The sequence below is a fragment of the Bufo gargarizans genome, chromosome 6 (assembly GCF_014858855.1).
Source record: "Bufo gargarizans isolate SCDJY-AF-19 chromosome 6, ASM1485885v1, whole genome shotgun sequence".
Classification (NCBI taxonomy): Eukaryota; Metazoa; Chordata; class Amphibia; order Anura; family Bufonidae; genus Bufo; species Bufo gargarizans.
The window spans coordinates 59,727,152-59,753,974 of record NC_058085.1 but is presented as its reverse complement, the minus strand read 5'-3'; the positions used below and the strand labels follow the sequence as shown (position 1 = coordinate 59,753,974).

General features: G+C 43.7%; 1 protein-coding gene across 2 annotated transcripts in view; it reads left to right on the top strand.

The window, feature by feature from the left end:
• LOC122942621 (lysosomal alpha-glucosidase-like) overlaps window positions 1-26,823 on the top strand; it is a 55,740-nt gene that overhangs the window by 27,722 nt on the left and 1,195 nt on the right. For both annotated transcript variants that reach the window (XM_044300324.1, XM_044300325.1), the window contains exons 7-20: window positions 294-413; window positions 1,954-2,072; window positions 8,977-9,108; window positions 9,198-9,308; window positions 10,616-10,729; window positions 12,699-12,783; window positions 15,374-15,491; window positions 15,938-16,071; window positions 16,161-16,312; window positions 16,493-16,641; window positions 19,620-19,761; window positions 21,679-21,777; window positions 24,392-24,556; window positions 24,634-24,786. In XM_044300324.1, the coding sequence (XP_044156259.1) occupies window positions 294-413; window positions 1,954-2,072; window positions 8,977-9,108; window positions 9,198-9,308; window positions 10,616-10,729; window positions 12,699-12,783; window positions 15,374-15,491; window positions 15,938-16,071; window positions 16,161-16,312; window positions 16,493-16,641; window positions 19,620-19,761; window positions 21,679-21,777; window positions 24,392-24,556; window positions 24,634-24,786 (1,793 nt within the window). The remainder of the gene's footprint in view (window positions 1-293; window positions 414-1,953; window positions 2,073-8,976; window positions 9,109-9,197; window positions 9,309-10,615; window positions 10,730-12,698; window positions 12,784-15,373; window positions 15,492-15,937; window positions 16,072-16,160; window positions 16,313-16,492; window positions 16,642-19,619; window positions 19,762-21,678; window positions 21,778-24,391; window positions 24,557-24,633; window positions 24,787-26,823) is intronic.

The following is a 26,823-nucleotide window of genomic DNA, read 5'->3' as shown; positions in this document are numbered from 1 at the left end:
GACATTATACATTTATGCACATCAAGTATAGGTATGCACTAATTGTGAGAGTTTCGCTTCTAACACCACCTGAATGTTTATAGGTATTCATTAATGATTGATTATAGACATTTTATCAGTATATCAGTTTTTATTATTCTTATTCAATAAATAGTCGTCCTTTATATATTTATTGGTCCCAGGTGGTGAGTGCCTGTTTTGTTCCTTTTTCTTTATTAAGGTGATTTAGTCGAAGGCTAAAGTTTAGTTGACTGCACTGCAATTTTATTCTTAGTCTGTCTCTTTCTATCTAGATGTGCTTCTTCAGCCCACCCCAGCCCTTACCTGGAGAACCATAGGAGGCATCTTGGACTTTTATGTCTTTTTAGGCCCAGAGCCCAAATCAGTGATTCGCCAATATCATGAAGTGATTGGTAAGAATAAGAACACAAAAAGAAACCTGAATCCATTTGTTGTGGAAGGGATTTACTGTATTTTTCTCTCTATAAGACACACCTGATCATAAAACGCACCTAGGTTTCAGAGGAGCAAAATAAGAAAAAAATATTTTTCATCGGACTCCACTCTCTCAGATCAGACCCCCATATCAGACCTCAGATCAGACCCCCATCAGAGATAAAATACATTAACTTACCTCTCCTGCTCCACTGCCACTGCAGATCTGGTGGTCTCTGCTTCACTTACTGCCACCTGGTGACTACTGGCAGCACTACACTCACCACTCTCCACACCTCCTGCTTACTAGTGAGTTCTTTTATAATGAAAGCGTTCACTGTATTACCCTTTATAAGACGCACTGCCATTATTTTGGGGGGAAAAGTGTGTCTTATAAAGCAGAAAATACAGTATTTCCAGATGAATTGGTCTTTTGTGTATACAGCGCTTTAGGATTTGTCATCCACATTGAGGACATCTTGGGTTTATATAATGGGATTATATAATGTTTTTTTGCCGGAATCTGTGTTGCTGGTTAAGCCACAGGAGCCTTGCAGGTGCGGCTTCTGCATTCAACAATTGTATTAGAAATTTGCCGATCCTGCCTCCCTGAAGCATCTTTAAAGTCCAATAGAATAACAGCTGTCCTGACGTTAGTTTTTGGAGTCCTACTAGGATATGTCCAATCTTGAAAAAGTCTAAAAAGGTCCAATACTCTATATTAAGTTAGTTGGAGCTGGCCACTTTCTGTCAGGACTACAAGGCATGTAGAAGCTTAAAAGGGTTTTCTGAGGCTTTGATGATGCCCTATCTTTAGGATGGGCATTAAAGGAATTGCCCAGCTGATAATTAAAAAAAAAAAGTTTGCAACGATATATCGTAAAGTAATAAAATAAGTCTCACTCTCTGTACCGATCCTCCAACAGTCTTGTTCTGTTGCTTCCTGGTCCTCTTTTCCACCCGGACACTACTTCCTGGTCCCTCTTGACACACAGAGCATGCCCATTTAGCCTATTACTTCCTGCAGCAGTGACCTGTCTCAGCCCGTGATTGGCTATTTCTTGTGTGCCAAGAGGGACCAGAAAGAAGAGACTGTCAGGGAAACGGGAGAGGCAGGGGAACGGTAAGATAAGTAGAATTTTTTATACATTTTTTTAAATTATTCTACACTGTTGTAAGCTTTAAAAAAAAGTTCTGTCTCATTCAAGTGAATGGGCCTGGGCTGCAATACCTTGTACAGCGCTGTGCTTAGTATGCTGTAAGGAGGCTGTAGCACTCACCAGAGCGCTGCGGCCTCTTCAAACGGCTGGTCAGCAGGGGTGCTCGGAGTTTGACCTGCACTGATCAGATATACCCCGAGGATAGGTCATCAATATTGTACTTCCAGGATACCCTCTTTAACCCCAGTCAGCCATAGACAAATAGTTTTTTTCCGTTTACAGTTCCCTTGCCAATACTATAACCAGTTAACAATATATGGGATGATGGATATTAACCATGACTTGTTTATCTGTTCAGGACTTCCCTTCATGCCTCCTTTTTGGAGCCTTGGATTCCACATATGTCGCTGGGGATATTCAACTTCAAATTTGACTCGAGAGGTTGTGAGAAACATGAGCAAAGCCAAGATGCCTTTGGTAAGAGACTAGCAAGGCTGACGGCCATACGTTAACATTTCATTACATAACTCAATCAAACATACATAATGAGGGTAGCAGGCCACAACGCCAGTTAGAGGTAAGACAATCGGTCTAAGTGATGGCAGCGGGAGGGCCGAGGGAAATGAGCGCTTCCATTGTGGTAGCCCTCATCTCTTTATGTTCAACTATATCGCCATCCTCAAGACATTGATACAGTGGAATGCTGCATTGGAGTACAGGAGTGACGTCTCCTTGCGCCATTCCTTCTGCCGGCGCAGCATACAGTGTGAGATACAGGCCAGAAGAGGCCTTTTTTTTTTTTTTTTTTATATGTGGCACCATGCTGTTGGGCCACTATGGGGGCATCTACTGGGGGCACTAAGAATGGCATTTTGTACTGGCACCAATTATGGAAGGTTCTATGGGGACATTGGCTCAACTGGGGCACTAAGAGGGGTATTTATTTGTACTGGCACAAAAGGGGTCGTTTGCACATATTATGGGGGCACTATAGGGACATTGGCTCTACTAGGAGCACTAAGAGGGTGTATTTTTTGTACTAGCAGAGAAGGGGGGCATGTTTTGTACAGGCACATCATATACGGGCACTATGGGGACACTGGTTCTACTGGGGGCACTAAGAGGGAGTACTTTTTGTACTGGCACACAGTAAGGGGCATTGGCACACATTATGTGGACACTATGGGAACATTCGCTTTACTAGGGGCACTAAGAGGAGGTTTTTTTGTACTGGCACACAGAAGGGGACATTTTTTTTTTGTACTGACTCACATGGTATTTTTTGTACTAACACACATAAGGGGGCATTTTTTTGTACTGTGGTACATGATGAAGGACCATTTTTGTACTGGCTGACATTATAAGGGGGCATTTTTGTACCGGCTCACATTAATGGGTATCTTTCTACAGTTTCACATTATAAGGAGAATTATTACCACTGGGAGGCATTATGGTGAGCTTTTTTACTACTGTGGGACTAAAGGGAACATGATTAGTTCTATGGGTACTGTGGGGGCATTATTACTACTGGGGAACAGTGGGGACATTATTACAGTTGGGGGCACTATTACTACTAAGTGAGAATTATTAATATTAGTGTGACCTTTGGTTGAGAATTTGGCATAGGGGAGGGGGGATTGGCGCCATTTACATTTTTGCTTTGGGCCACAGAAAGTCTAGGTGCACCCTAGGAGAGGAGATTTATTAATCCTCTCTAACAGGGTCAGACTGGCCCACCAGAGAATCAGAGGATCCTCCGGGGCTCCAAGGCTCTAGTACCATTGTGGGCCCCAAAGGTTCAGAAAAAAAAAAAAACATTTGGAGCTGGCTTTGAAGCCAATCACTTGCCACTATGGTCTATTTCTTTTATACAGGATTGGGCCCCAGGAATAATTATCTCTGGTGGGCCCAATAAATTCCAGTCCTACACTGCTCTCTAATAGGTAGATGATGTAAACTTAGACCAGACTGGATAATAAATTTGTAGCTCTTCCTAGACATAACATGTCCACCATTTTGGAACACTCTTCTGCAGGAAGAAGGGGGGCGGGCAGCAGTATAGTCAGCACAACAATACAGCCTGAGGCCGCTACTACATGACCCATGATACCCTTGTGTCGGGAAATCAGGGGTGGAGTCTCATGTTGTTTCTACATACCGCAAGGCTCTGCTTGTGGTGTGACATAGTGTGGTGACATCAAAAGGGCCGTTGGCGTGCACCATAAATAAATATAGATGGCCTATCCAAAGGATCTGATCAGTGGGGGTTTAATCCTTAGATGACTGCTGCCATACATGTACAGTGGAAGTTGTCTGTTTAAATATGGTGCCCACTTGCGAGCGCAGCAGGCGCTATAGCCACCGGGTTTCTTCTGTTTAAAACACCAGAGGACTGGGGCTGTGATTGGCAATAATGCCAATCGCAGAGATTTACCCTTTGCATATAATAGTCAAATGTGACTCTGACATCTATAGGCTAAAAACACAGAAGTGCTGCATTTCCAGGTCTTGCGGCAATCGAGGGAGCTATTCATTCCCTCCAGCAGCCCTCGTCCTCTGAGACTGCCGCCTATTGTGGCAGGGCTCCATAGGAACGTAGAGAAATTCTCATAGATTCCAGTGTTAATGCATTGGACACTATGACAGAATCACATGTGCAAGTTCCCGATGGCTTCAAAAAGTGTGAAAATATAAGAAATATTAAAATGTACACCTAAAATCACCCCTAAAATTAAAATAAAGATACATAAACAATGAAAAACCTAAACCCTTATAGGCATCCCCATGTCCAAAAACCCCATAGGTGGATGACACAACAGGAAAAAACATCAAAATTGCCGATTTGCAATTTTTTCATTGCTTCACCTCCCCAAAAAAATGTATAAAAAGTGATCAAAAAGTTACAGATGCCAAAATGTTACATATAAAAACTAAAGGTCGCCTCTCAAAAAATGAACCCCCACACAATTCGGTAGATATGAATCACTATAAAAAGTTATGGGTGTCAAAATATGGCGATAAAAACTAAATATAATTTTTTTGAAAGTTTTTTTTATAGTATTAAAAGTCACACACAAAAAAAAAACAACTATATAAATGTGGTATCGCTGTAATCATTCTGACCCAGAGTTTTTACCGCATAGGGAAGGAACCCTGTAAAAATGCAAACTGTGGAGGAATTGCGTCTTCCGTTTGGAATTTCTTTCTAGCTTCCCTCTACATTGTATGCAATATTAAATGATGCCATTAGAAAGTACAACTTGTCCTACAACAAGCAAGATCTCGTACGTCTATGTGATAAAAGAAAAAAAAAAAAAAGTTATGGCTCCAGAAAGTCTGGAATAAAAATTCATCCTTGGCTCAAGGGGTTAACTCTCGGCACCCCCAACTATCAGCTTGCACAAGCACTGCAGCCTCTTCTTAATATACCAAGCACAGCGCCGTGCATTGTATAGTGGCTGTGCTTGGTACTGCAGCTGAATCCCATTCATCTGAATGGTAGTGGGATGCACATAGGCCATGTGACCGATGAACGGGACATCACTGTGGGTATTACAGCGCACTACTTGGTAGCTTTACCTTATCACAATGGTAGCTTTACCCGAGTCCTTTAAAGAATTGACTAAAATTTCATTAACACAATGATTGGACCAAATTCTATGAAATTGCGTTCCATCTACAGACTGAAAGCCGCGCTATGTGAATGGCGTCTGTTGTTTCCGTATTATCTGTGGTTTACATAGGGGTTATCTTCCTCTAGTGCGTTCTAGGAAGACGACTGCTCTGAGTCTGTACATATCATGCAGCCGTAATCTAATAATGCTCCGTGATGGATGGCGGCGCAGAATCAAGTATCTGGTTAAGTCCCACATTAAAGGTTTCTTTAAGTATCTTTAAATTTCCACGCTGCATTTTCCACCATCACTTGGAGAGGACATTTGTCTGGTGGCTTTGAAGGTCAGCCTACAGCTGACGTCCACGTAATCAGATTTGTGGCTCAGCTGTCCTCCGGGCAGAACGTGCTCCATCACAATAAACGCATTAGGGTGATGCATCGGATCACAAACTACATCCTCAGCCTAAGATTTATTGACTTAATTGGTTTAAAATTCATTTGATTATGGACGATGGTTGGACATGAATGAAAAGACTTCAGCGCTTTCTTCTTCTTATCTTAGAGGAGATGCACAGCGCTGAGTACTGGCTGTACTGGAAAAGTACTTAATATCTACCATTAGAGAGGAGCAAAACCAATCTAAAGGAACCCGATTCAACCCGAATTTTGTAAATTCGAGTTGCATCCGAATTTAAATTTTTGGGTCATTCTGGCGAAGAGAGAGAGTCCACAAATTTTCAGGACAATTGGAGCACAGTCTGGTACAACTGATTCAGACCTAGATCAAGTAGGTCGGGCGGAATCAAACATGAATTGAATCTCTCCACTTGACCAGTGGTACCCACCTATAAAACTACCTACAGACTGACATTTATACCGGTGACATCACTGGGCTCACTGCTAGGCGGAAGTCTCAGCCTAGCATAGTGAGGAGAAGCCCGGTACGTCACCGGCATTAAACAAACATACCTTGCCCTGCGCAATGCAGCGCAAGGCAAGGGGGGAGCATCAGAGCAAGGAAATCCTCCGATGCTCCACTCATACGTAGTAAATGAGTGAAGAAGAGGTTATATCCGGGTTCATCTCTAAACCTTGACAACCCCTTTAAGGTATAATAGAAAGATTTCCTCCCGTTCTGTGTTTTTGACCACCACCTGGTTTTGGCTCAAAATAACTAATGGAAATAACTGATAAAATAACTGAAGTGTGAACTCGGCCTTAGCTTTCTGTAGTGAACTTGTTCATTGGTATCCCTATCGTGCGCAGAGGAACAGAGCGCCAGCAACCCACTCCTCTTTGGCATGGTTCCTCAGACCTCAATCCAGATCATTCCCCGTTGATTGGTGATCGTACTTGGAAACATGAATAGTACTAATCCAAATAATAAGACCAGACGCGTTTCGGAGTATAGCTTACTCCTTCCTCAATGGCTACTAGAAATACGCTATACCCAGAAACGCGTCTGGTGTTATTATTTTGAATAATACTATTCATGTTTACAAATGCAATCACCAGTGAATGGGGCATGATCCGGATTCAGGTCTGAGGAACCACGCCAGAGAAGATAGTAGTAGGTTGTTGGCGGTCTGTGCCTCTCCACAAGACAGCCATGCCTATAAAAAAGCTCACTACAGACCGCTAAACCACAGACCGAATCTCTACTTCCTCATCACGGAAACACCTGTGGCATACACACTCAGGCTATACCGCCAAGATCGCTGGTGGCGTATTGGGCATCTTTCATCCTGATGAAAGAGAACCATCACCTTATATGAGCCAATTTTGGGAATAAGCGTTTGTGTGAACAATTGTCCCCGATATTTGCCCGACTATTGTGTGGTCTAATAGGTCCTTCACTCAAGGACTTCCCATGGTTCTTCTAAACACTTTTGAAATGTCTAGATACGCAACATCTACAGCATTAGGGCTCATGCACACGACCATATGTATTTTGTGGTCCGCAAAAAACGGATCCGCAAAAAATACGGATGACGTCCATGTTCATTCCATATTTTGCGGAATAGAACAGCTGGCCTCTAATAGAATAGTACTATCCTTGTCTGTAATGCGGACAATAATAGAACATGTTCTATTTTTTTGCGGAACGGAAATATAGACATACTGAAACGGAATGCACAAGGAGTAACTTCCGTTTTTTTTTTTACGGTCCGCAAAAAACGGACACGGAAAGAAAATACGTTCGTGTGCGTGAGCCCTTACCCAGGTCAGTCTTAAAGTTCCTTACTCTTAAGTAGTGTTGAGCGCAAATATTCGAATCACAAATTTTAATTGCAAATATTTTGCCACTTCGAGAATTTGCGAATATTTAGAATATAGTGCTATATATTCATATTCACAAATATGCTAATTGAGAATTTATTGCGAATATCAGCACTTAGCAACATCCCTAGCAATCAATAGGAAAGTTGCCTACCCCTTAGTGTTGATCGCGAATATTCTAATTGCAAATTTTTGTCGCGAATATATTACATTGTCGATTTTCGCAATCAATTAAATAATGAATGGAGATCACGAATTCTCAAATTTGCCAATTTATGATGAATATTCGGCCATAAATTCGTGAAATATTGCGAATTCGAATATTGCCTATGCCGCTCTTCACTGCTCCTAAGGCCCCATGTGCACGACTATATCCGCTTTGTGGTTCACGTTTTTTGCGGACCCATTGGCTTTAATGGGTCCGCAGTCTGCTAGAACATGTTCTATCTTTTTGCAGAAAGGACATACAAACCTAGAGCCAGCCCTGTACCTCACATGGATCCAGAGATCTCCCCAATCATTGCTCTGCTAGATTTATATCAAGCTGGCATCTCAAAGGGAGTGTCTTTTGTTCTGCAGCTCAGGGGGCATGTCCATGCTCTCCCTATCACAACTGAGGGGGCGTGTCCATGCTCTCCCTATCACAGCTCAGGGGGCGTGTCCATGATCACCCTATCACAGCTCAGGGGGCGTGTCCATGCTCTCCCTATCACAGCTCAGGGGGCGTGTCCATGCTCTTCCTATCACAGCTCTGGGGGCATGTCCATGCTCTCCCTATCACAGCTCAGGAGGCAGATGAAGGAGGAAACTGAGCATGTGCGGCCATCTCAGTGAGCAGGATAGAGAAATAAGAAGAAGAAAAAACAGCAGGTGGCGCTATACAGATACATTTTTTGAATAACTCTGTGGCTATGCTAATGTTTAATTACATATAATTTAAAAAGTATTCAGATCCAGGTGCTGGTTTGAAAACTGTTTTATTTTTCATGGGACAACCCCTTTAAGGGGAGTAGGGTGACAACTTCTGTGTGACCATATTATTCTTTATAAAGCAACAATATGTTACACAGCGCTGTGCAATCAGATGGAACACGTAGCTTACAATGTATGAAGAAATAGTCGAGACACAAGAGGTAGAGGGTAAAAATAGGGTCGCCAGCCCTTACCTGTGTACGTACCGATTGATGGATGGATGTCTTTTCTCATCTGCACCATGTAACTATATGAAATGCATTACCGTTAGGAATTGGGAAGGGGGGGGGGGGTTACTGTTGAATGAAGGGATCTAATTCTGGGAAATCATGTATGAAGGGAGAGGGGAGACAGATTGGGACATGGGATAGGCCTGCCTAACTGAATGTCTTTAGGGCATGGTTAAAGCTGTGAATGCCCAGCAGTTTGGGGTAGCGCATTCGAGAGAAGTGGTGCAGCTCGAGAGAAGTACTGTAGAAAGTAGGATCAGCATATTCCTATGATGTTTTGCAGGATGTACAGTGGAACGACATCGACTACATGGATGAATATCGAGACTTTACATATGACAAACAGCGTTTTGGCGATTATCCTAACATGGTTAAAGATTTCCACGCCGAAGGCATTAAATACGTAATGATTGTGGTACGGAAGTGAGATATTGCGGTGCTGTGACTACATCTGATTTCTCTGTTCAAATCTAATATAATCCAAATTATTATTATTTTTTTTAGGATCCAGCCATCAGTACTACAGCCACCCATGATAGTTACCCTCCTTATGATGATGGACTAAAGAGAGGCGTTTTTATCACAAATGCAACTGGCCAGCCTCTTGTTGGCAAGGTACATTGCTTGTGGGGTTCCCACCCGGTTTCCTTCATTATGGTATTATGGCAGAGAGCTTTGCCTCCGTTTTTAGAAGAAAGCCAGCGCTCGGCTGTATATTTTAATCTATCACTGTAAATGCACCTTGTGCATGTTCGGTACCATAATACAGTGGTGGGAAATTGTATCTACTCTGCTGACCTCTACTGGTCAATGTGCAAACTGCAATATTTCATAACTGATTTTATATGTACAGTATAAAGTCCTGGTTAGATGTTTTATTCCTTTAACCTCAAAATACATTTTACAGCAGTCACCAAGGAACTATAGGCTAGAAGAGACTATTGTATGGCTATCTAGTTTAAGCCTGGCATGTGTGCCCTATGCCAGGTGGAGCGGGCGCTCAGTTGTCTAATGAAGACAGGAGTGACGGAGACACTGCAATGGTTTACAGACGGAGAAGGGCTCACTTTTCAACCCTCTAGTGCCCATACAGAGCGATCACGGTGTGCTTATAGGTTTCAATGACAGTCAGGGACCTTAGGTAGGCCCCAGGGCTGCCATAGGAACCTTTAGAGGCGGCTGTTTAACCCATTTGATACCATGGTCAATAAAATCTGGGGCACCTAAAGTCATTAACAAAGTGACGGCGTTCCCTCTGTTTCCCCGTCTATCAGTGCTCCTGCAGTGCATTAGGATTGCCATAGCCATCAGGGTCCTAATGAAGGCCATCCTTGCACACCTACTGGCCATTTAACCCCTTAGATGCCGCTGTAAATAGCAGGGCATCTAAGTGGTTTAGAGGGAAGAGACCCCCCCAGGCATCTTTGTTTGCCATCATGGTCAAGTCCCATAGTTGGGCCAAGAAAAAATGATCACTAAAAAGATCAATTAAAAAAAAAAAAAAAAAAAGAAAGCAAAAAATACTTTATTACGGCATAACAAGATGTCTTATTATGGCAAAGAAATGTAAAATAAATAAATAAATAGAAATTACCCGAACTATAAAATGATCACGTTATTTATCCTGCACAGTGAATGTCTTTTAAAAAAAAATAACAGAATAAAATACAAGGGTCACATGTCCCTGAAAATGGTACAAAGGAAAACTACAACTCATGCCACAAAAAAACTAACCGTTAAAGAAGACATTAAATGAAAGTTTATTTTATTTCTGCAGAAGTAGTAAAAACATAAAAACACTATATAAATGTGGTATTGCTGCAATTGTACAACCAGAGAATAAAGTTATAAGATCATTTATGGTGAACATCGTAAAAACGAAACCCCCAAACAATGTTATGACTTTGTATTACTCCTAACAGGTTTGGCCGGGTCTTACAGTGTTCCCCGATTTTACAAACCCGGAAACATTTCATTGGTGGTACGATATGGTGAAGAGCTTTCATGACCAGGTTCCTTTTGATGGCTTGTGGATAGTAAGTATTAAGTCCGTATATTTGCCTCAGTACAGTGAGGGGACGTTGTTTGAAGTATGGCATTTCCTCTGCGTTGTGACGTCAGGTTGTACATTATCTGACATCACTGTATATATTTCCCCTGTACTGTGACATCACTGTGTGCATTATCCCTGTGCTGTGACATCACTGTGTGTATTATCCCTGTGCTGTGACATCACTGTGTGCATTATCCCTGTGCTGTGACATCACTGTGTGCATTATCCCTGTGCTGTGACATCACTGTGTGCATTATCCCTGTGCTGTGACATCACTGTGTGCATTATCCCTGTGCTGTGACATCACTGTGTGCATTATCCCTGTACTGTGACATCACTGTGTATTATCCCTGTACTGTGACATCACTGTGCATTATCCCTGTACTGTGACATCACTGTGTATATTTCCCCTGTACTGTGACATCACTGTGTGCATTATCCCTGTGCTGTGACATCACTGTGTGCATTATCCCTGTGCTGTGACATCACTGTGTGCATTATCCCTGTGCTGTGACATCACTACGTGTGCATTATCCCTGTGCTGTGACATCACTATGTGCATTATCCCTGTGCTGTGACATCACTGTGTGCATTATCCCTGTGCTGTGACATCACTGTGTGCATTATCCCTGTGCTGTGACATCACTGTGTGCATTATTCCTGTACTGTGACATCACTGTGTACATTATCCCTGTACTGTGATATCACTGTGTACATTATCCCTGTACTGTGACATCACTACGTGTATTATCCCTGTGCTGTGACATCACTATGTGCATTATCCCTGTGCTGTGACATCACTGTGTGCATTATCCCTGTGCTGTGACATCACTGTGTGCATTATCCCTGTGCTGTGACATCACTGTGTGCATTATCCCTGTGTTGTGACATCACTGTGTGCATTATCCCTGTGCTGTGACATCACTGTGTGCATTATTCCTGTGCCGAGTAGACACTCAGCATATACAAAAATATAAAACAAAAATATATCTTTATTGAAATCGATAAAACAAATAAATAGATGCATAAACACGTGCCGGGGTCTCTTGGAGATGCCACTTGCCGGGTCTGTATTGTGCATATGTTGTGAATCATGGTCTTTTATCTCGGCGGGGCCGCATAGTTTGATTTTGTATTTATTTATACTTGTTTCTCCATCCCACCTTTTCCACTACTTCTGAGGCTATAACTGGATGTCCCGACGTGTTTTGTGCACTCTCCATGTGGTTGTGTTTCTTTGCCAATTTATGCATCTATTTGTTTTATCGATTTCAATAAAGATATATTTTTGGATATTATTTTTGTATTATATTTTTGGATATGCTGAGTGTTTCGGTTTGTCCCATCTAGGAGCTATTACCGTAATTTTTGACACTTGCGTTTTATTCGTGTTGTATAACTGTATTCCGGTTTTGTGTTTTATTGCTCATTGGTGTCCCTGTGCTGTGGCATCCGTGTGGGCATTATCTATGTGTTGTGACATCACTGTGCCTCACCGGTGGCACCGTGCCTGCACACGTCACTGCTGAAGCCACTGATTGGCTGACAGTGGTGACATGCGTATAGATGGCACATCAGACTTCCAGTCTAGTGAGGAGGGAGTTCAGCACTGGATCTGGAGCACCGGTGACCCCCGTCCCACCCCCGGCAGCCTGTATGAAAAATAGGTAGTATTTCTAGAGAGTAATAATATTACAGGTTATAGTTACTAGAGATGGGTTGTTAATCCAGGCAGTTATTCTGATGGCCTGAATTTTTTTCCCCCTAAAGTGGGGAAAATTTGTCTCTTTTTGCCTTCCTCTGGATCTACTTGCAGGATAACAGGCTGAACTGGATGGACGGAGGGCTTTTTTCAGCCTTATGAACTATGTTACTATGTTAAAAAGTGTTCCCAGTCTCGGAGAACCCCTCTAATACCATTTACTGCAATTCTGATTCCTTCTCTGTCACAGGATATGAATGAACCCTCTAACTTTGTCGCTGGTTCAGTAGACGGTTGTCCAGACAACAATCTTGAAAAGCCTCCATACGTCCCAGGTAGATTCATATTATAGCGAAATGATTAAAAGACATCAATCTTGAAGTGTGGATATTGGTCTTATTGATGGCGTAATGTAGGAAATGAAGAATACTAGAGGAGTATAATCAGGACGGATCACAAGGAGGGCAAACGGGGCAATCCACCTCCCAGGTCTATTCGTTGTTTCCCATGTGATTATGTAGGGATTGCCCGGCCAAGGAGGTGACAACCCCAATGGTCTACTAAACCTGTGGTCAATTACAAAATAAACTCGCCTGTCCGCAGTCCTGCCGTTCCCACACTGCTACCCTGTTCTCGGCTGCTCCCGGTCCCCAAGGGACCAGAAATGTCTTGGCTGTGGCCAATCACGTGCTAGAACGGTACGTCTCTACTTCAGGTCCGGTGGGGACAGGAAGCAGCTTGGGAATGGGGCAGCAGAACGGGAATAGTGGGATCATGGACAGGTGAGCTTTTTATTTTTATTTTTTTATTTTTTTATTTGGCAAGATTGAGACCATTGGGATTGTGGGCTCCTAAGCTGGACAACCCCTTTAATATAGATCACTGTGCTGGTGCTCGGTCTGTCTGTACTACTAAGAAATCCTGTGTGCATATATATTAATAAGGTAATACAGTAGAGCATGGGCCTACGTGTTTAACCCCTTGGCAACATGTTTAATTGTAAAAGGATTTGCTCAACTCGCCTACTAGTAGGGCCCCGGAGATGGCGCGGGCTCAGAAGAAGAACCATATTACAGCTGACACCCTGCTGCAATGGCCAGGAGTGGAAATAGCTTAGACCTCAGCTGTTTAAACCTTTAGATGCAGCGGTCAAAAGTGATCATGTATAGAAGCGATCAGAAGGTCGCATAGTATAGTCTAAAGAAGGGTGAAAAATAAAGTTTAATAAACTAATTTAAAATATTAAACACAAAAAACCTTTGTACGTTTTTTTTGCCATTGTGCTTTCAGCCATGGCAACGCACACCTGCGCACTGGATGTGCTGACTGACCCCCAATTGTTCTTTACAAAAAAAACTTCTGTATTTAAAAATAAATTTAGATGTAAACATTTTTTAAAAGTACATATAATTGGCATCATCAATGCGTGCATGATCATGTTACTCTACTGGCTAGAAGGGATGTTTCTGTGTTCACCACGGTCTTCCCTAAAATAGAATAAAAAAGTTATATGTACCTCAAAATGGTACCAATGAAAACATAAGCCATGGCTGTCAATGCAAAAAAAAATAAAAGTTTAAAACAAAAAATTTAATTAAACTATATAAATTTGATATCACCCTAATTGTACTGACCTGCAGAATAAACGTCGTAAACAATACCCAAAAAGGAAACCCCAAAAGTTTTAATTTTTTTATTTTTTATTCCCCCACAAAAAAAAAGTTTTTTAATAAATGATATGAACTCCAGAATTACACAATTAAAAATACACCTCATGGTGACCCCCCCCCCCCCCAAATGCTATGATATGGATAGAACAATAGAAAAATAAACAAGTTAAAGAAAAATATTTACAACCGGCACCTGGATCTGAATACTTTTGCAAACTGCATGTAATTAAAAATTATGTATAGCCACTGAGATATTCCATAAAATGGATCTGTATATCGCCACTTAATTTCTTATTTCTCTGTCCTGTTCACTGAGATGGCCGCACATGCTCAGTTTTGTCTTTCAACTGCCTCCTGAGCTGTGATAGGGAGAGCATGGACACGCCTTCCTGAGCTGTGATAGGGAGAGCATGGGCTGTTAGCTTGATATAAATCTAGCAGAGCAATGAATGGGGAGATCTCTGGATCCATGTGAGGTACAGGGCTGGTTCTAGCTTTGTTAGAAAGAGATTGTCATGTACTGTATGATGTCTGATTGAATTTTTTTTTACATTATTCATGGGATAACCCCTTTAAGGCCATAGCTGCCAACTGTCCCGAATGTGGCTGGACTGTCCCCAACTTTCAGACACAGTCCCTGCAAATTCACACTGTCCTGGGCCAAAAATGGGGAGGGCAAACTCAAACCCTTGGGTGCTCCCATGTGGGGTCAGGGAGTTCCCAGGGGCATGGCTTAGATGCTCCGATTTTACCAACTGAAATGTTGGTAAGTATGAGTTAAGGCTCTCTCAGAAGGCAGGGATGAAGAAAAATACTTTGAGAAACATTTATTAAGACTGACGTTTTAGACGCCGGTCTTAATAAAGTCCCATCGCTGGCGGTGGATCCGCCAAAGTTATGAAGAGGCGCTGGTCTCTCCATAACTTCGGAGCATCCAGCGCTAGTTCTAAATGTAAGACTGCTTCCTTGCTGTTTTACATTTAGACCATTTTCTACGCCTAAAACTGGCATAGCAAATGGTAAATGAGATGGTGCTGCCGGCCCGTCCTCTTCCCCACCCTCAATTTTAGACCTGGCATTAGAGGGGAATAGTCACAGATAGTTAGGCATATTTCAGATTAGTAAACGAGCCCCTTTGACCTGAAGGCCAAAATAAGGCCTAATACAGCCATAAATTACAATACTATGACTAGGAAGGGCCTCGGCCAACCATGATCATAACAGTAATAGTTTGCATCCTGTTTTTTCCTTACAGCCGTAGTGGGAGGTGCATTAAGCCACGCTACAATCTGTGTGTCAAGTCAGCAGCATCTCTCTTCACATTATAATCTTCACAATCTGTATGGACTGTCCGAGGCAATAGCATCCCACCAGTAAGTGAGCAGAGAAGATACTAGCACTATGTCTTAAGGTCCCCTTACACGGGCCAACTCGGCAAGCAATTTTCAGGAACAAACCATTCATTCCCAATAATTGCCTACAAGTCAGAGGAGGTGAGAGCAACATTATCATGTGGCAATCATCTCCTCTGTATGGGGCGAGCAATCACTGCTGCAATTGCTCATCCTTATAGACAATCTTGGTTTCTGGGCAGATCTCTAGTCACACAGGATGATCTGCTGCCCCGAAACAATGTTTTTGCTGCTGCATTAACGATGCTTTCACCCAATGAAGGAGCTTTTGCTCCTTCCTTAGGTGATTGATAGTACATGGGAAGTGAATGTTCCTAAGAATGTTCCTTCCCGATAATTGCCCCAATCACCGGCACAAGGGGCTTAACAATCTATCGTATGACTGATATTTTTTCACCTGTTGCTAGTGCTTTGGTGAGGATCCGGGGAAAACGCCCTTTTGTGATCTCCAGATCCACGTTTTCCAGTCATGGTCACTATGCAGGTCATTGGACAGGTGATGTGGAAAGTACCTGGGAACAGCTCTACTACTCAATACCTGGTAGGATATATTTTTTAAAATTTGTATCGTGATAAAAACAGATATCCGTCTTCTTTCTTGGTTTTGATACATCATCCTACACTTTTCAGGCATATTACTTTTCAACATGTACGGTGTTCCCATGGTTGGGGCAGACATATGTGGTTTTGGTGGGAGTACAACGGAAGAGTTATGTGTGCGATGGAGTCAACTTGGTGCCTTTTACCCATTTATGAGAAATCATAATAATCGTGATAGTCAGGTAAGAAAATACGTCTTCTCCTGATACTTATAACTTAGTCTCATTACTATTGCTTATTTATTTACTGTTTTGAAGTTTTTAACATGTTTTAAAATCTAGAATGCTCAAGAGTCAAGATATATATTGGACTTATTCCATTTTTACCAAAAAATTTTTTTTGTTTTTTTTTCCTCCTTTCAGCCACAAGAACCCTATGTTTTCTCCAAGCAATCTCAAGAAGCCATAAGGAATGCTTTGCGCATTCGATATTCGCTGCTTCCATATCTTTATACGTTGTTTCATAAGGCGCACAGTCTGGGAGAAACTGTCGCTCGTGCACTTTTTCTTGAGTAAGTTTTTTTGTTTTTGTACTTTACTACTCGCAAATAGCTGTGAATACTGCCCCTGAGTTTCTTAACTGATCGTCTCTAAATAAGGGTCCATTTACACGTCCATATGTGTTTTGCGGATCCGCAAAACATAGACACCAGCAATGTGCATTCCGCATTTTGCGGACTGCACATCGCCGGAACTCTCATCGAAAATGCCTTTTCTTGTCCGCAATTCCGGACAAGAATAAGGCATGTTCTATTTTTTGGGGAACGGAATTGCGGATCCGCAAATGCAAATGCGCACAGCACATTCCGGCCCCATTGAAAATGAATGGGTCCGCACCCGTTCCGCAAAATTGCGGAACGGATGCGGACCCATTTTGCGGACGTGAGAATGGACCCTAAGTCTTGAGGAATATTTGAGTAAAGTCACATGTGGCATATTTTTATGCCAGAGCATGTGACATGTGGATTTTGAGGTGGATTCACTGCAGAGAAGTCCATGGTACAAGATTAAATCAAACATCAAACCTCACTTAAAGGAGTGTTAAGAATTTTACTACTGATGGTTTATCCTCAGGATAGGCCATTAATATCTGATGGGGGGGGGGGGGGGGGGGTCCGACCGTTACAGATCAGCTGTTCATAAGTAGCTCAGCACAGGAACTGCACAGGTTTGTCCATGGTGGAGTGGACAGAGGAGGTTATGGCAGCACTGCAGTTACAAGCTCTGTCCACTACTCAACGGACTGAGCTCTGTAGCTCTGGTGGTCGTCAGGGTTGTAGGATAGACCATCAACAGTAAAGTCCTGACATACACCTTCACAGAAAACGACCATATCTGTACAAAATGTTATGGTGTCTAGCAGAGTTGACTTCTAGCCTGGACATGACTCCATCAACAGCCATAGTTATCTGGTCAGATTGGAAAAGTACAGGCGTTTATCAAGTGCAATCTTTTTTAGGCTAGCTTCCCCCAAATGTAAAAGTAGTACCGCCATTAAACCCACCGCCATTGGCCACTATAGGTTGGTGGGTATCGCCAGCACATGGTAGCTACAGCAATAAAGCCTTAGATATAGCTATTTCCTCCAGAGGAAGGCAAAACAAAACAACCCTGGGGAATTTCGTCTGATTTTACCTCAAAGTGGGGGGAAAAACCTACCTAAACCCATAACATTGACTAACTCATATGGTAGATCAAGCAAAAGTTTGACCAATCTCAGGGCTCCTCATTATGGAGCCACATGCCCTCCATGCACTGCCTACAGGCTCCATATGTACAGAGATTTCTGAGATTTCAGTCCACGGTATTCCATGTATAGCACAACTAGTTTTCATGTTTTCCTCCTTATGTGCGTCGATGTACTTTTTTATGCTTTCTATAATGTTCTTTGCCTTGCCAGCAGCTGCCTGGCACTGGTTTCATCAGTTGCTCACTAGTGTTGGTCGAGCACCAAAGTACTTGTGTGCTCTGGTGCTCAAGTAGAACACTTCCCGATGCTCAGGTGCTCTGGAAGTCAATGGGAGAACCCGAGCATTAAACCAGGCACCCCCTGCTCTGAAGAGGGGAGGGTGTCGGGATTCTAGTTCGGCTTAGGAGTCCCTGCTCTGACTCCATATATAGCTATGTCCATATATGGAGTCAGTGCTTGGGGACAACCAGTGTATTTATATCTAATTTAGCCTCTATTTCTGAAAAGTTTCTGGGGGGAATTCGAACTCACAACCTTCTACATTACAGCCAAGAATCTTAACCACCACACTATACAGCTGCATAGCCAGTTAAAAAAAAAAAAAAAGTTGACTTATGCTGTATAGGAATACTTATACAGCAAGTATTCCTATACAGCAGAAGTCTTCTATTTATTTTTTTAGTAACTGGCCATGCAGCTGTATAGTGTAGTGCTTAACATTCTGGGCTGTAATGTAGAAGGTTGTGAGTTCGAATCCCGCCAGAAACTTTTCAGAAATAGAGGCTGAATTAGATTTAAATACACTGACTAGAGCATTGCGCTCGAGCACACACGATATTCGGCCGAACACTGCGATGTGCCGAGCATGGCGATGCTCGAGCTGAACTAGTGTTCGGCCGAGCATGCTTGCCCACCACTCATATGTCCATGTCTTTTTCCTAAGCTATGTTTATATATGTTGATATGACCGCCTATTAAATGAGCCATTTCTCGCACACATTCGAAGCTTCTCCATCTCCTCTATATCTCTGTGGTGTTCACAACAGTTTTTTCTAGGCGGGTTAAATTAGCGGGGGGGTCGTCACATGGATTTTATTACAGACTGGAAAATCGGTCCCTTCATCTGAATGGGGTTGTTTTGGTGGGAAACTGATCTTCGGTTGCAGAAATTTCTGCAACAAGCTCCAGCGAGCTTCTTTATATCTCAATAAGTTTTTTTTCTTTATCTCACAACTTCTGTTTGGAAGAAAAAAATTTTGTGCATAGGAAAAACTTCTTTAATGTATACGATACTTTTTTTTTCACATTGGCGTTTTGGTTTATGTTTGTGAGATCCGTCATGGGCTCTCACAAGCGGTCCAAAACGGATCAGTTTTGCCCTAATGCATTCTGAATGGAAAAGGATCCGCTCAGAATGCATCAGTTTGCCTCCGATCCCGTCTCCATTCCGCTTTGGAGGCGGACACCAAAACGCTGGTGTCCGTCTGATGAAACTGAGCCAAACGGATCCGTCCTGGCACACAATGTAAGTCAATGGGAATGGATTTGTTTTCTATGACACAATCTGGCACAATAGAAAACGGATCCGTCCTCCATTGACTTTCAATGGAGTTCATGACGGATCCGTCTTGGATATGTTAAAGATAATACAAACAGATCCATTCTGAACGCATGCAGACGTTTGTATTATCTGAATGGATCCGTCTGTGCAGATCCATGACAGATCCGCACCGAACGCAAGTGTGAAAGTAGCCTAAAATGCACACAGTGTTACTTAGGATCTGATTTTGTCCGTTCAAGGTTTCCCACTGACCAGAACACTTGGACAATTGACCGCCAGTTCCTCTGGGGAAATGCACTGCTGATCACCCCGGTCCTCGAACAGGGAAAGACTGAAGTAAATGGATACTTTCCTGAGGGAAGTTGGTATATGCTACAGACGGTGAGTGCTTTCTATGCAGTTTTTATATACGCTGTACATTATGTGAAGCAAAATGTGTTCAGAGACGTGAAATCAGCCCTTCATAGTCCAGTTCATAAAAATCACCCCTTTCAGCCAAGGGTAGCTGCTTTTTATCTGCTCCCTGCTTCATCAACAGGTCATGGCTTCAGAGCTGAAGAGGACAGCAAAAGGAAAAATAAGTCTTAGGCCTCATGCACACGACCGTTTTTTTTTAAGGTCCGCAAAAACGGGGTCCGTAGGTCCGTGATCCGTGACCGTTTTTTCGTCCGTGGGTCTTCCTTGATTTTTGGAGGATCCACGGACATGAAAAATGAAAAAAAAAATCTAAGTCAAGTTTGCCATTGAAATGATAGGAAAAAACGGACACGGATCACGGACACGGATAACGGACGCAGATGACAATCTTGTGTGCATCTGTGATTTTTCACGGACCAATTGACTTGAATGGGTCCGTGAACCGTTGGCTGTGAAAAAAATAGGACAGGTCATATTTTTTTCACGGCCAGGAAACACGGATCACGGATGCAGCTGCCAAACGGTGCACTTTCCGATTTTTCCACGGACCCATTGAAAGCCAATGGGTCCGCGAAAAAAGACGGAAAACGGCACAACGGCCACGGATGCACACAACGGTCGTGTGCATGAGGCCTTAGGCTGTAAACACTCAGGTCAACTGGCAAAGAATTTTGAACCCTAGGCTCCAGCGACGTGTCCTTTCAGTATCTTCTCTGGCTCATTGCTGCAGAGATCTCTCCATTCACATAGTGTTCCCACCTTGCACTGATCACACAGATCATTGCCAGTTAGGAAGAGTGAGAACTGTGCAGCTATGAAGAGCTGCATAGTTCTCTCAATAATCAGGCAGAGCTTTAGGAGTGCTCAGCCCGATCATTAAAGAGGTGGTCTGGAATATACCGTATTTTTCAGAATATCTTGCTAAGAAGTCGTTTGTATTGCAGTCCTCAAAAATATGGTATAATCTTCTCTGGACACTGATTTAGACAAATTGGGGAATATTTATTAAGACCGGTGTTTTACATGCCAGTCTTAATCTATCTGCTGCTGGAGTCAGATACATCTAAGCAGGTCTGTGTGCTTTAATTGAAATCTACACCAGCAAGCGAGCTTATGTGGACTTCAGGTATAACCTACGCCATTTTCCTGGTGTAAATTATAATAAAATGCACAGCCCGCTCCCAGCTTAACCCACTTTTTGGAAAAATTGGCGGGCATACGCAAAACCTCCTAGTCACAAAATGTTGCATGAGTGGGGCATGCTCCAAAATGTGCTCATTTTTGACACCAGTCTTCCAGTGTGCAGATGATAAATTCACCCTGCCGACTTTACATACACTACAGATAGTTTAGAGAGGACCTGTAATGGAAGATAACATACTTGAAATAACCTCAGCATGCCAGGCTGTTCACTTAAAGTGGTTGTCTCATCTGAGACAATGGTGGCATATCGCTAGGATATGCCCCTATTGTCTGATAGGTGCACCTATCTCCTAAACGGAGCCCAGAAAGTGGTGGAGGGCGCACTGATGCATGTGCAGCCGCCCTCCATTCATTTTTAGAAGTGAATGGGAGTGGTGGCCGGTCATGCGCAGTGCGCTCCCATTCATTTCTATGGGGAGAGAGCATGGAGGTGGCCAGACCAGAGTCCTACAGCCACCACTTTGGCCCGCTCCATTCTCGATATAGGTCCGGACCCCAGCGGTGGTAACCCCACCTATCAGACAATGGGTACATATCCATACCCCTTTAATGCAATGAAACTAGAAGTCGGTTTTCATACTTGGCACAAGATGCTGATACATGGCATATTCTGATCATTGCTCTTACTCTTATTATTCTGACGTCACATATTTATACAAAGTTTTGTTTGATTCTCAGGGTGTGAAAATTCAAAGCAAGTGCCAATGGATAAATCTTTCGGCACCAATGGATACGATTAATGTTCATGTTAGAGGTGGCCACATTTTACCTACACAGGTAAGTAGTTGCATTAATTGTCAGCTCCTTATCTATGATCTAGAGCTCAATGCCAGGTGCCTCCTTTCTACCCCAGACCTGGTAGAGCTCTAGATCATAGATAAGGAGACACCTGGTTTTATCATCAAAACTACATCTGAAAACCTGATCAAAACCCGACTCTGTATGTGCAGCCAAGGGCTTGTTCACACAGCGGATTTTGAAGCTGTCAAAATCCGCCAGGTACTCTCAGGCAGTAACTGCTGTGGTTGTTCACTTTGAATGCTGCAGGGCCCACTCATGGCTTAGCTTCGGAGCTAAACCGCAAGAGGATACCCACCATGGCTTCAAGCGTCCAGACACTGTGCCATGAAGGGACATGTGCCCCACGATACAAATTTGATACAAGGTGCAACATGCTAGCAAAGTTCTCTGTTGGCTGCAATTCACTTCATAACCACTAGGTGGACACACAGGGACAAATACAGCATATACATATAATATCCCCCAAAAAGAAGGCTTGCATAAAAGACTGCCCCTCTAATTAAAAAAATTACAGCATTTAACTACAAACATAAATATAAACAGGTAAGAAAAACATCAAAAACACATACAGTGCAATACTAAGACCCCAAAAGCCCTGGTCAGGTTGGTGGCTACACCCAATATGGATGAAAAGACCATGCTAACATGCCATAGGATAGGTCTTACTACAACTTATTCATATAGTTAATAAATCCAGAATATATAAGCAGAACAAATAATGTAATGTCAAAAAATACCATAGGGTAACCTGTGACTATATGCAATCCTATGGGGCCATTTGGAAAGAAGATATTTGGGGAAGTGATATGAGGCTTTAGCGCCCTGTTGGGCCATCTGTAGCCTGGATACAAAATGAAATGTGGCCTCTAGCCTGGATACAAGATTAGACGCGGCCTCTAGCCTGGATACAAGATTAGACGCGGCCTCTAGCCTGGATACAAGATTAGACGCGGCCTCTAGCCTGGATACAAGATTAGACGCGGCCTCTAGCCTGGATACAAGATTAGACGCGGCCTCTAGCCTGGATACAAGATTAGACGCGGCCTCTAGCCTGGATACAAGATTAGACGCGGCCTCTAGCCTGGATACAAGATTAGACGCGGCCTCTAGCCTGGATACAAGATTAGACGCGGCCTCTAGCCTGGATACAAGATTAGACGCGGCCTCTAGCCTGGATACAAGATTAGACGCGGCCTCTAGCCTGGATACAAGATTAGACGCGGCCTCTAGCCTGGATACAAGATTAGACGCGGCCTCTAGCCTGGATACAAGATTAGACGCGGCCTCTAGCCTGGATACAAGATGAGACACGGCCTCTAGCCTGGATACGAGATACGGCTAGACATGGAGGCATACAAGTTTCGGGTATCCTGGGGCACATTTGCCCACATATGTTACAGCTGGGCCTGTAGATCCTGCACACTCGTAGGTTGCTGAAGCTAGTGTCACAGTTAGTCCCATAAATGCTCAATTTGTGATAAATCTGGTGGCCCATCGGCCAAGGAAGTGTTGTAATCTGGAGGAGACATTCCTGGGAAACCCTTGCTGTGTGTGAGCTAGCATTATCCTGCTTAAAAATACTAGTTGGAAGACATGTCCTAAGAGGGACACAAGTGGTCGCAGGTTGTCCTGTACATATCACTGAGCTGTTGGTCTTCCTCGTGTCACTACTAGGGGTGGCCGACTGTCATATGTGATGGCTCCCCGATCACACCAGGAGTTGAGGCAGTGTGTTGTTCCACAGCAAAGGCAGGACTGAAGTGCTCACCAAGAGACCTCCATACTCGAACTGGCTATAGTCAGATCCCAGACAGAACCTGGATTTATCACTAAAGACCATATTATTCCAGTCCTTAGTGGTCCAGGTTTCTTGTTCACAACATTACTGTAAAATGAAGGCGACCGTGGCAGGCTATTAATGACAGGACATGTAATGGGCGCACTGATACCAAATTTCCTTCTGCTAAGCACCTGGAAATAGCAGAGACAAGGATGTGTAATGAAGGTGCCACCTGTGTCTGGATGGTGGACAACAAAACTGAAGGAGCTGGTTGGTGAATCAAACAAACCTCTCTACTGGTGGTCTGTCAGGGCTATCTGGAGCCTGCTCAGTGTGTGCTCTCCCGTAACCACTGCTTCCTACACTTTCTAACAGGAAGGTCAGAACGACCATCCTGCTTCTCTCAGTCCAATGCTGCTCCCATCAAGTCTGTCAACTGGGCAAAATGTCTGTAAGTGTATTGTAGCGACATGTCTAGCAGTCAACAATCTCTCAACAAGAGGTACACTACCCAAAAGTAGCCTCTGAGAGTGGAGAACTTTTACGCCTTCTTGTGGTAAGACCTTGTGTCTAATCAGACCGCACCTGTAATCATTTACATATCTGTCTGAGACATAACTGTATGCTGACTTTTGCAGCGATCTGACAAATCTATCTGGAAGTTAGGTGTACTAGATTTTTCTAAAACTAGTTGCACCAAATTTGCCATGTTTTCAAGGTCTAGGTGCAATCACATTTATAAATATGGATCAGCGTGTCTGAAGAATTGTAGACTCATTCATGAAAACTTGATGTCCTCTTTCTATGCAGATTCCAGGGATGACCACTGAGGAGACCCGCAGGAATAACCTGACCCTAGTGGTGGCGCTTACGCCAGACGGGTTTGCCCGAGGAGAACTATTCTGGGATGATGGAGACAGTTTAGCGACTTTTGAGAGGATGGATTATACTGAAGTGGTGTTCATTGCTACAAATGTAAGTACTGAGCTGGAGCGTTAAAGTACCTTAATAAGTTATGGTGTCTATGAGCTCACACTGGTTCTTTGTCTCAGAATGCAGTTGTCAGCGAGGTGATACACTTGACCAGTAAAACAGCCAGCCTGACGCTGGCATCAGTGGACGTATATGGCATCCCAAACCCTCCCAAGAAGGTGCTGGTTAATCAGGTGCCCACCGAAGACTTTGCATTCAGAGCAGATACCAAGGTATTGAACTGTAGTGTTTTTATAGACTAATAATTAATTGGCCTGTTTTGGTCACTTTTAGAATATGATTGTTACAGATCAGCGAGTGTGGACTCACTGTGCCAACTAAGGGCTCTTTCACACTTGCGTTCTTCTGTTCCGGCATAGAGTTCCGTCGTCGGGGCTCTATGCCGGAAGAATCCTGATCAGTTTTATCCTAATGCATTCTGAATGGAGTGAAATCCGTTCAGGATGCATCAGGATGTCTTCAGTTCAGGACCGGAACGTTTTTTGGCCGGAGAAAATACCGCAGCATGCTGCGCTTTTTGCTCCGGCCAAAAATCCTGAACACTTGCCGCAAGGCCGGATCCGGAATTAATGCCCATTGAAAGGCATTAATCCGGATCCGTCCTTAAGCTAAACGTCGTTTTGGCGCATTGCCGGATCCGACGTTTAGCTTTTTCTGAATGGTTACCATGGCTGCCAGGACGCTAAAGTCCTGGCAGCCATGGTAAAGTGTAGTGGGGAGCGGGGGAGCAGCATACTTGCCATCCGTGCGGCTCCCGGGCACTTCAGAGTGACGTCAGGACGCCCCACGCGCATGGATGACGTGATCGCATGGACACGTCATCCATGCGCATGGGGCGCTCGGACGTCATTCTAGAGCGCCCCGGGAGCCGCACGGACGGTAAGTATACTGCTCCCCCTACTACTATGGCAACCAGGACTTTAATAGCGTCCTGGCTGCCATAGTAACACTGAACGCATTTTGAAGACGGATCCGTCTTCAAATGCTTTCAGTTCACTTGCGTTTTTCCGGCAAATGGAGTACACGACGGATCCGGACAACGCAAGTGTGAAAGAGGCCTAACTGGTTTGGCTTTGGGATAAACCCCTAAGGGCAGGGGCGTAACTATAGGGGGTGCAGAGGTAGCAGTCGCTACCGGGCCCAGGAGCCTGAGGGGGCCCAAATACCCTTGTGCTGCATAAGAAGAGACACAAAGCACTGAGGGAAGGGGGGCCCAAGTCTAACTCTTGCACCAGGGCCCATGAGCCTTTCGCTACGCCCCTGCCTAAGGGTATTATTCTGGTGCTCCCCTGGTATTCACCATTTAACCCTTGTACAGAAATCCGGACTTTGCTGCAGGGGAGCAACCAGACTGCTATCTCCTGGGATAGTCCCAGTATAGTTGGCAGCTGACCCACTGGGGTCAGGGACTCTGGTGCAAGAATGCAGAAACCACACCAAAACCGCAGGAAAGCTGCAGGTGCAGTCTGAACAGTCACTTAGGATTGAATGGTTTAGAGATCCAGACAGCACACTGGTAACGTAGATGAAGGTAGACACAGGACAGCCTTGCAGACGTGAAGACAAACGGAGCAGGTAGGCTCGATACTTTGAAGGAACACAGACAAGGCAGATGGACAGGGTTAACTCAAACATAAAGAGAACTGGAAGTGCAGAATAACAACGGCAGGGCGTAAACAGGGCTGGAGCACAATAGGAACACAGGCAGGAAATAACGCCGAAAATACGCAGGCAAATCACAGTAACACTAAAGTATTAAATATCTTGTCTAGTCACCAGGGAACCTAAAGCTCAGGCACCCTCAGACTAGGACGCGGGTCCTTTAATACACAGGGACCCCTTTAAGCTGACTCTTTAAGAAGCTGAATCTTAGTGCACGTGCACCCTAAGGGAACAGATTCTGGCAGGCCACAACCTATATGACACGATGATATTTTTGCCGATATTTAACTTCTATAAAAATCCGCAAGTACCACTACACTTTGAGAATAGCAAAAGCATCTATCTAGCGCTAGATACAACTAAGGGTGCACTTGCACGGTGCTTGCAGTTCACATTTTGCGTATGCACCGTTAAAGCTCTCGGCATATAGGTCAAATATATCCATAGGCACCCATTCACCCAATGGAGGCCAAGAGTGTGCTTTTGGAATTGCCAGGCTAGTATACATTTTTCTTGTGCTATATGGCAGGGGTGGCCAACCTGCGGCTCTCCAGCTGTTGCAAAACTACAACTCCCAGCATGCAAAG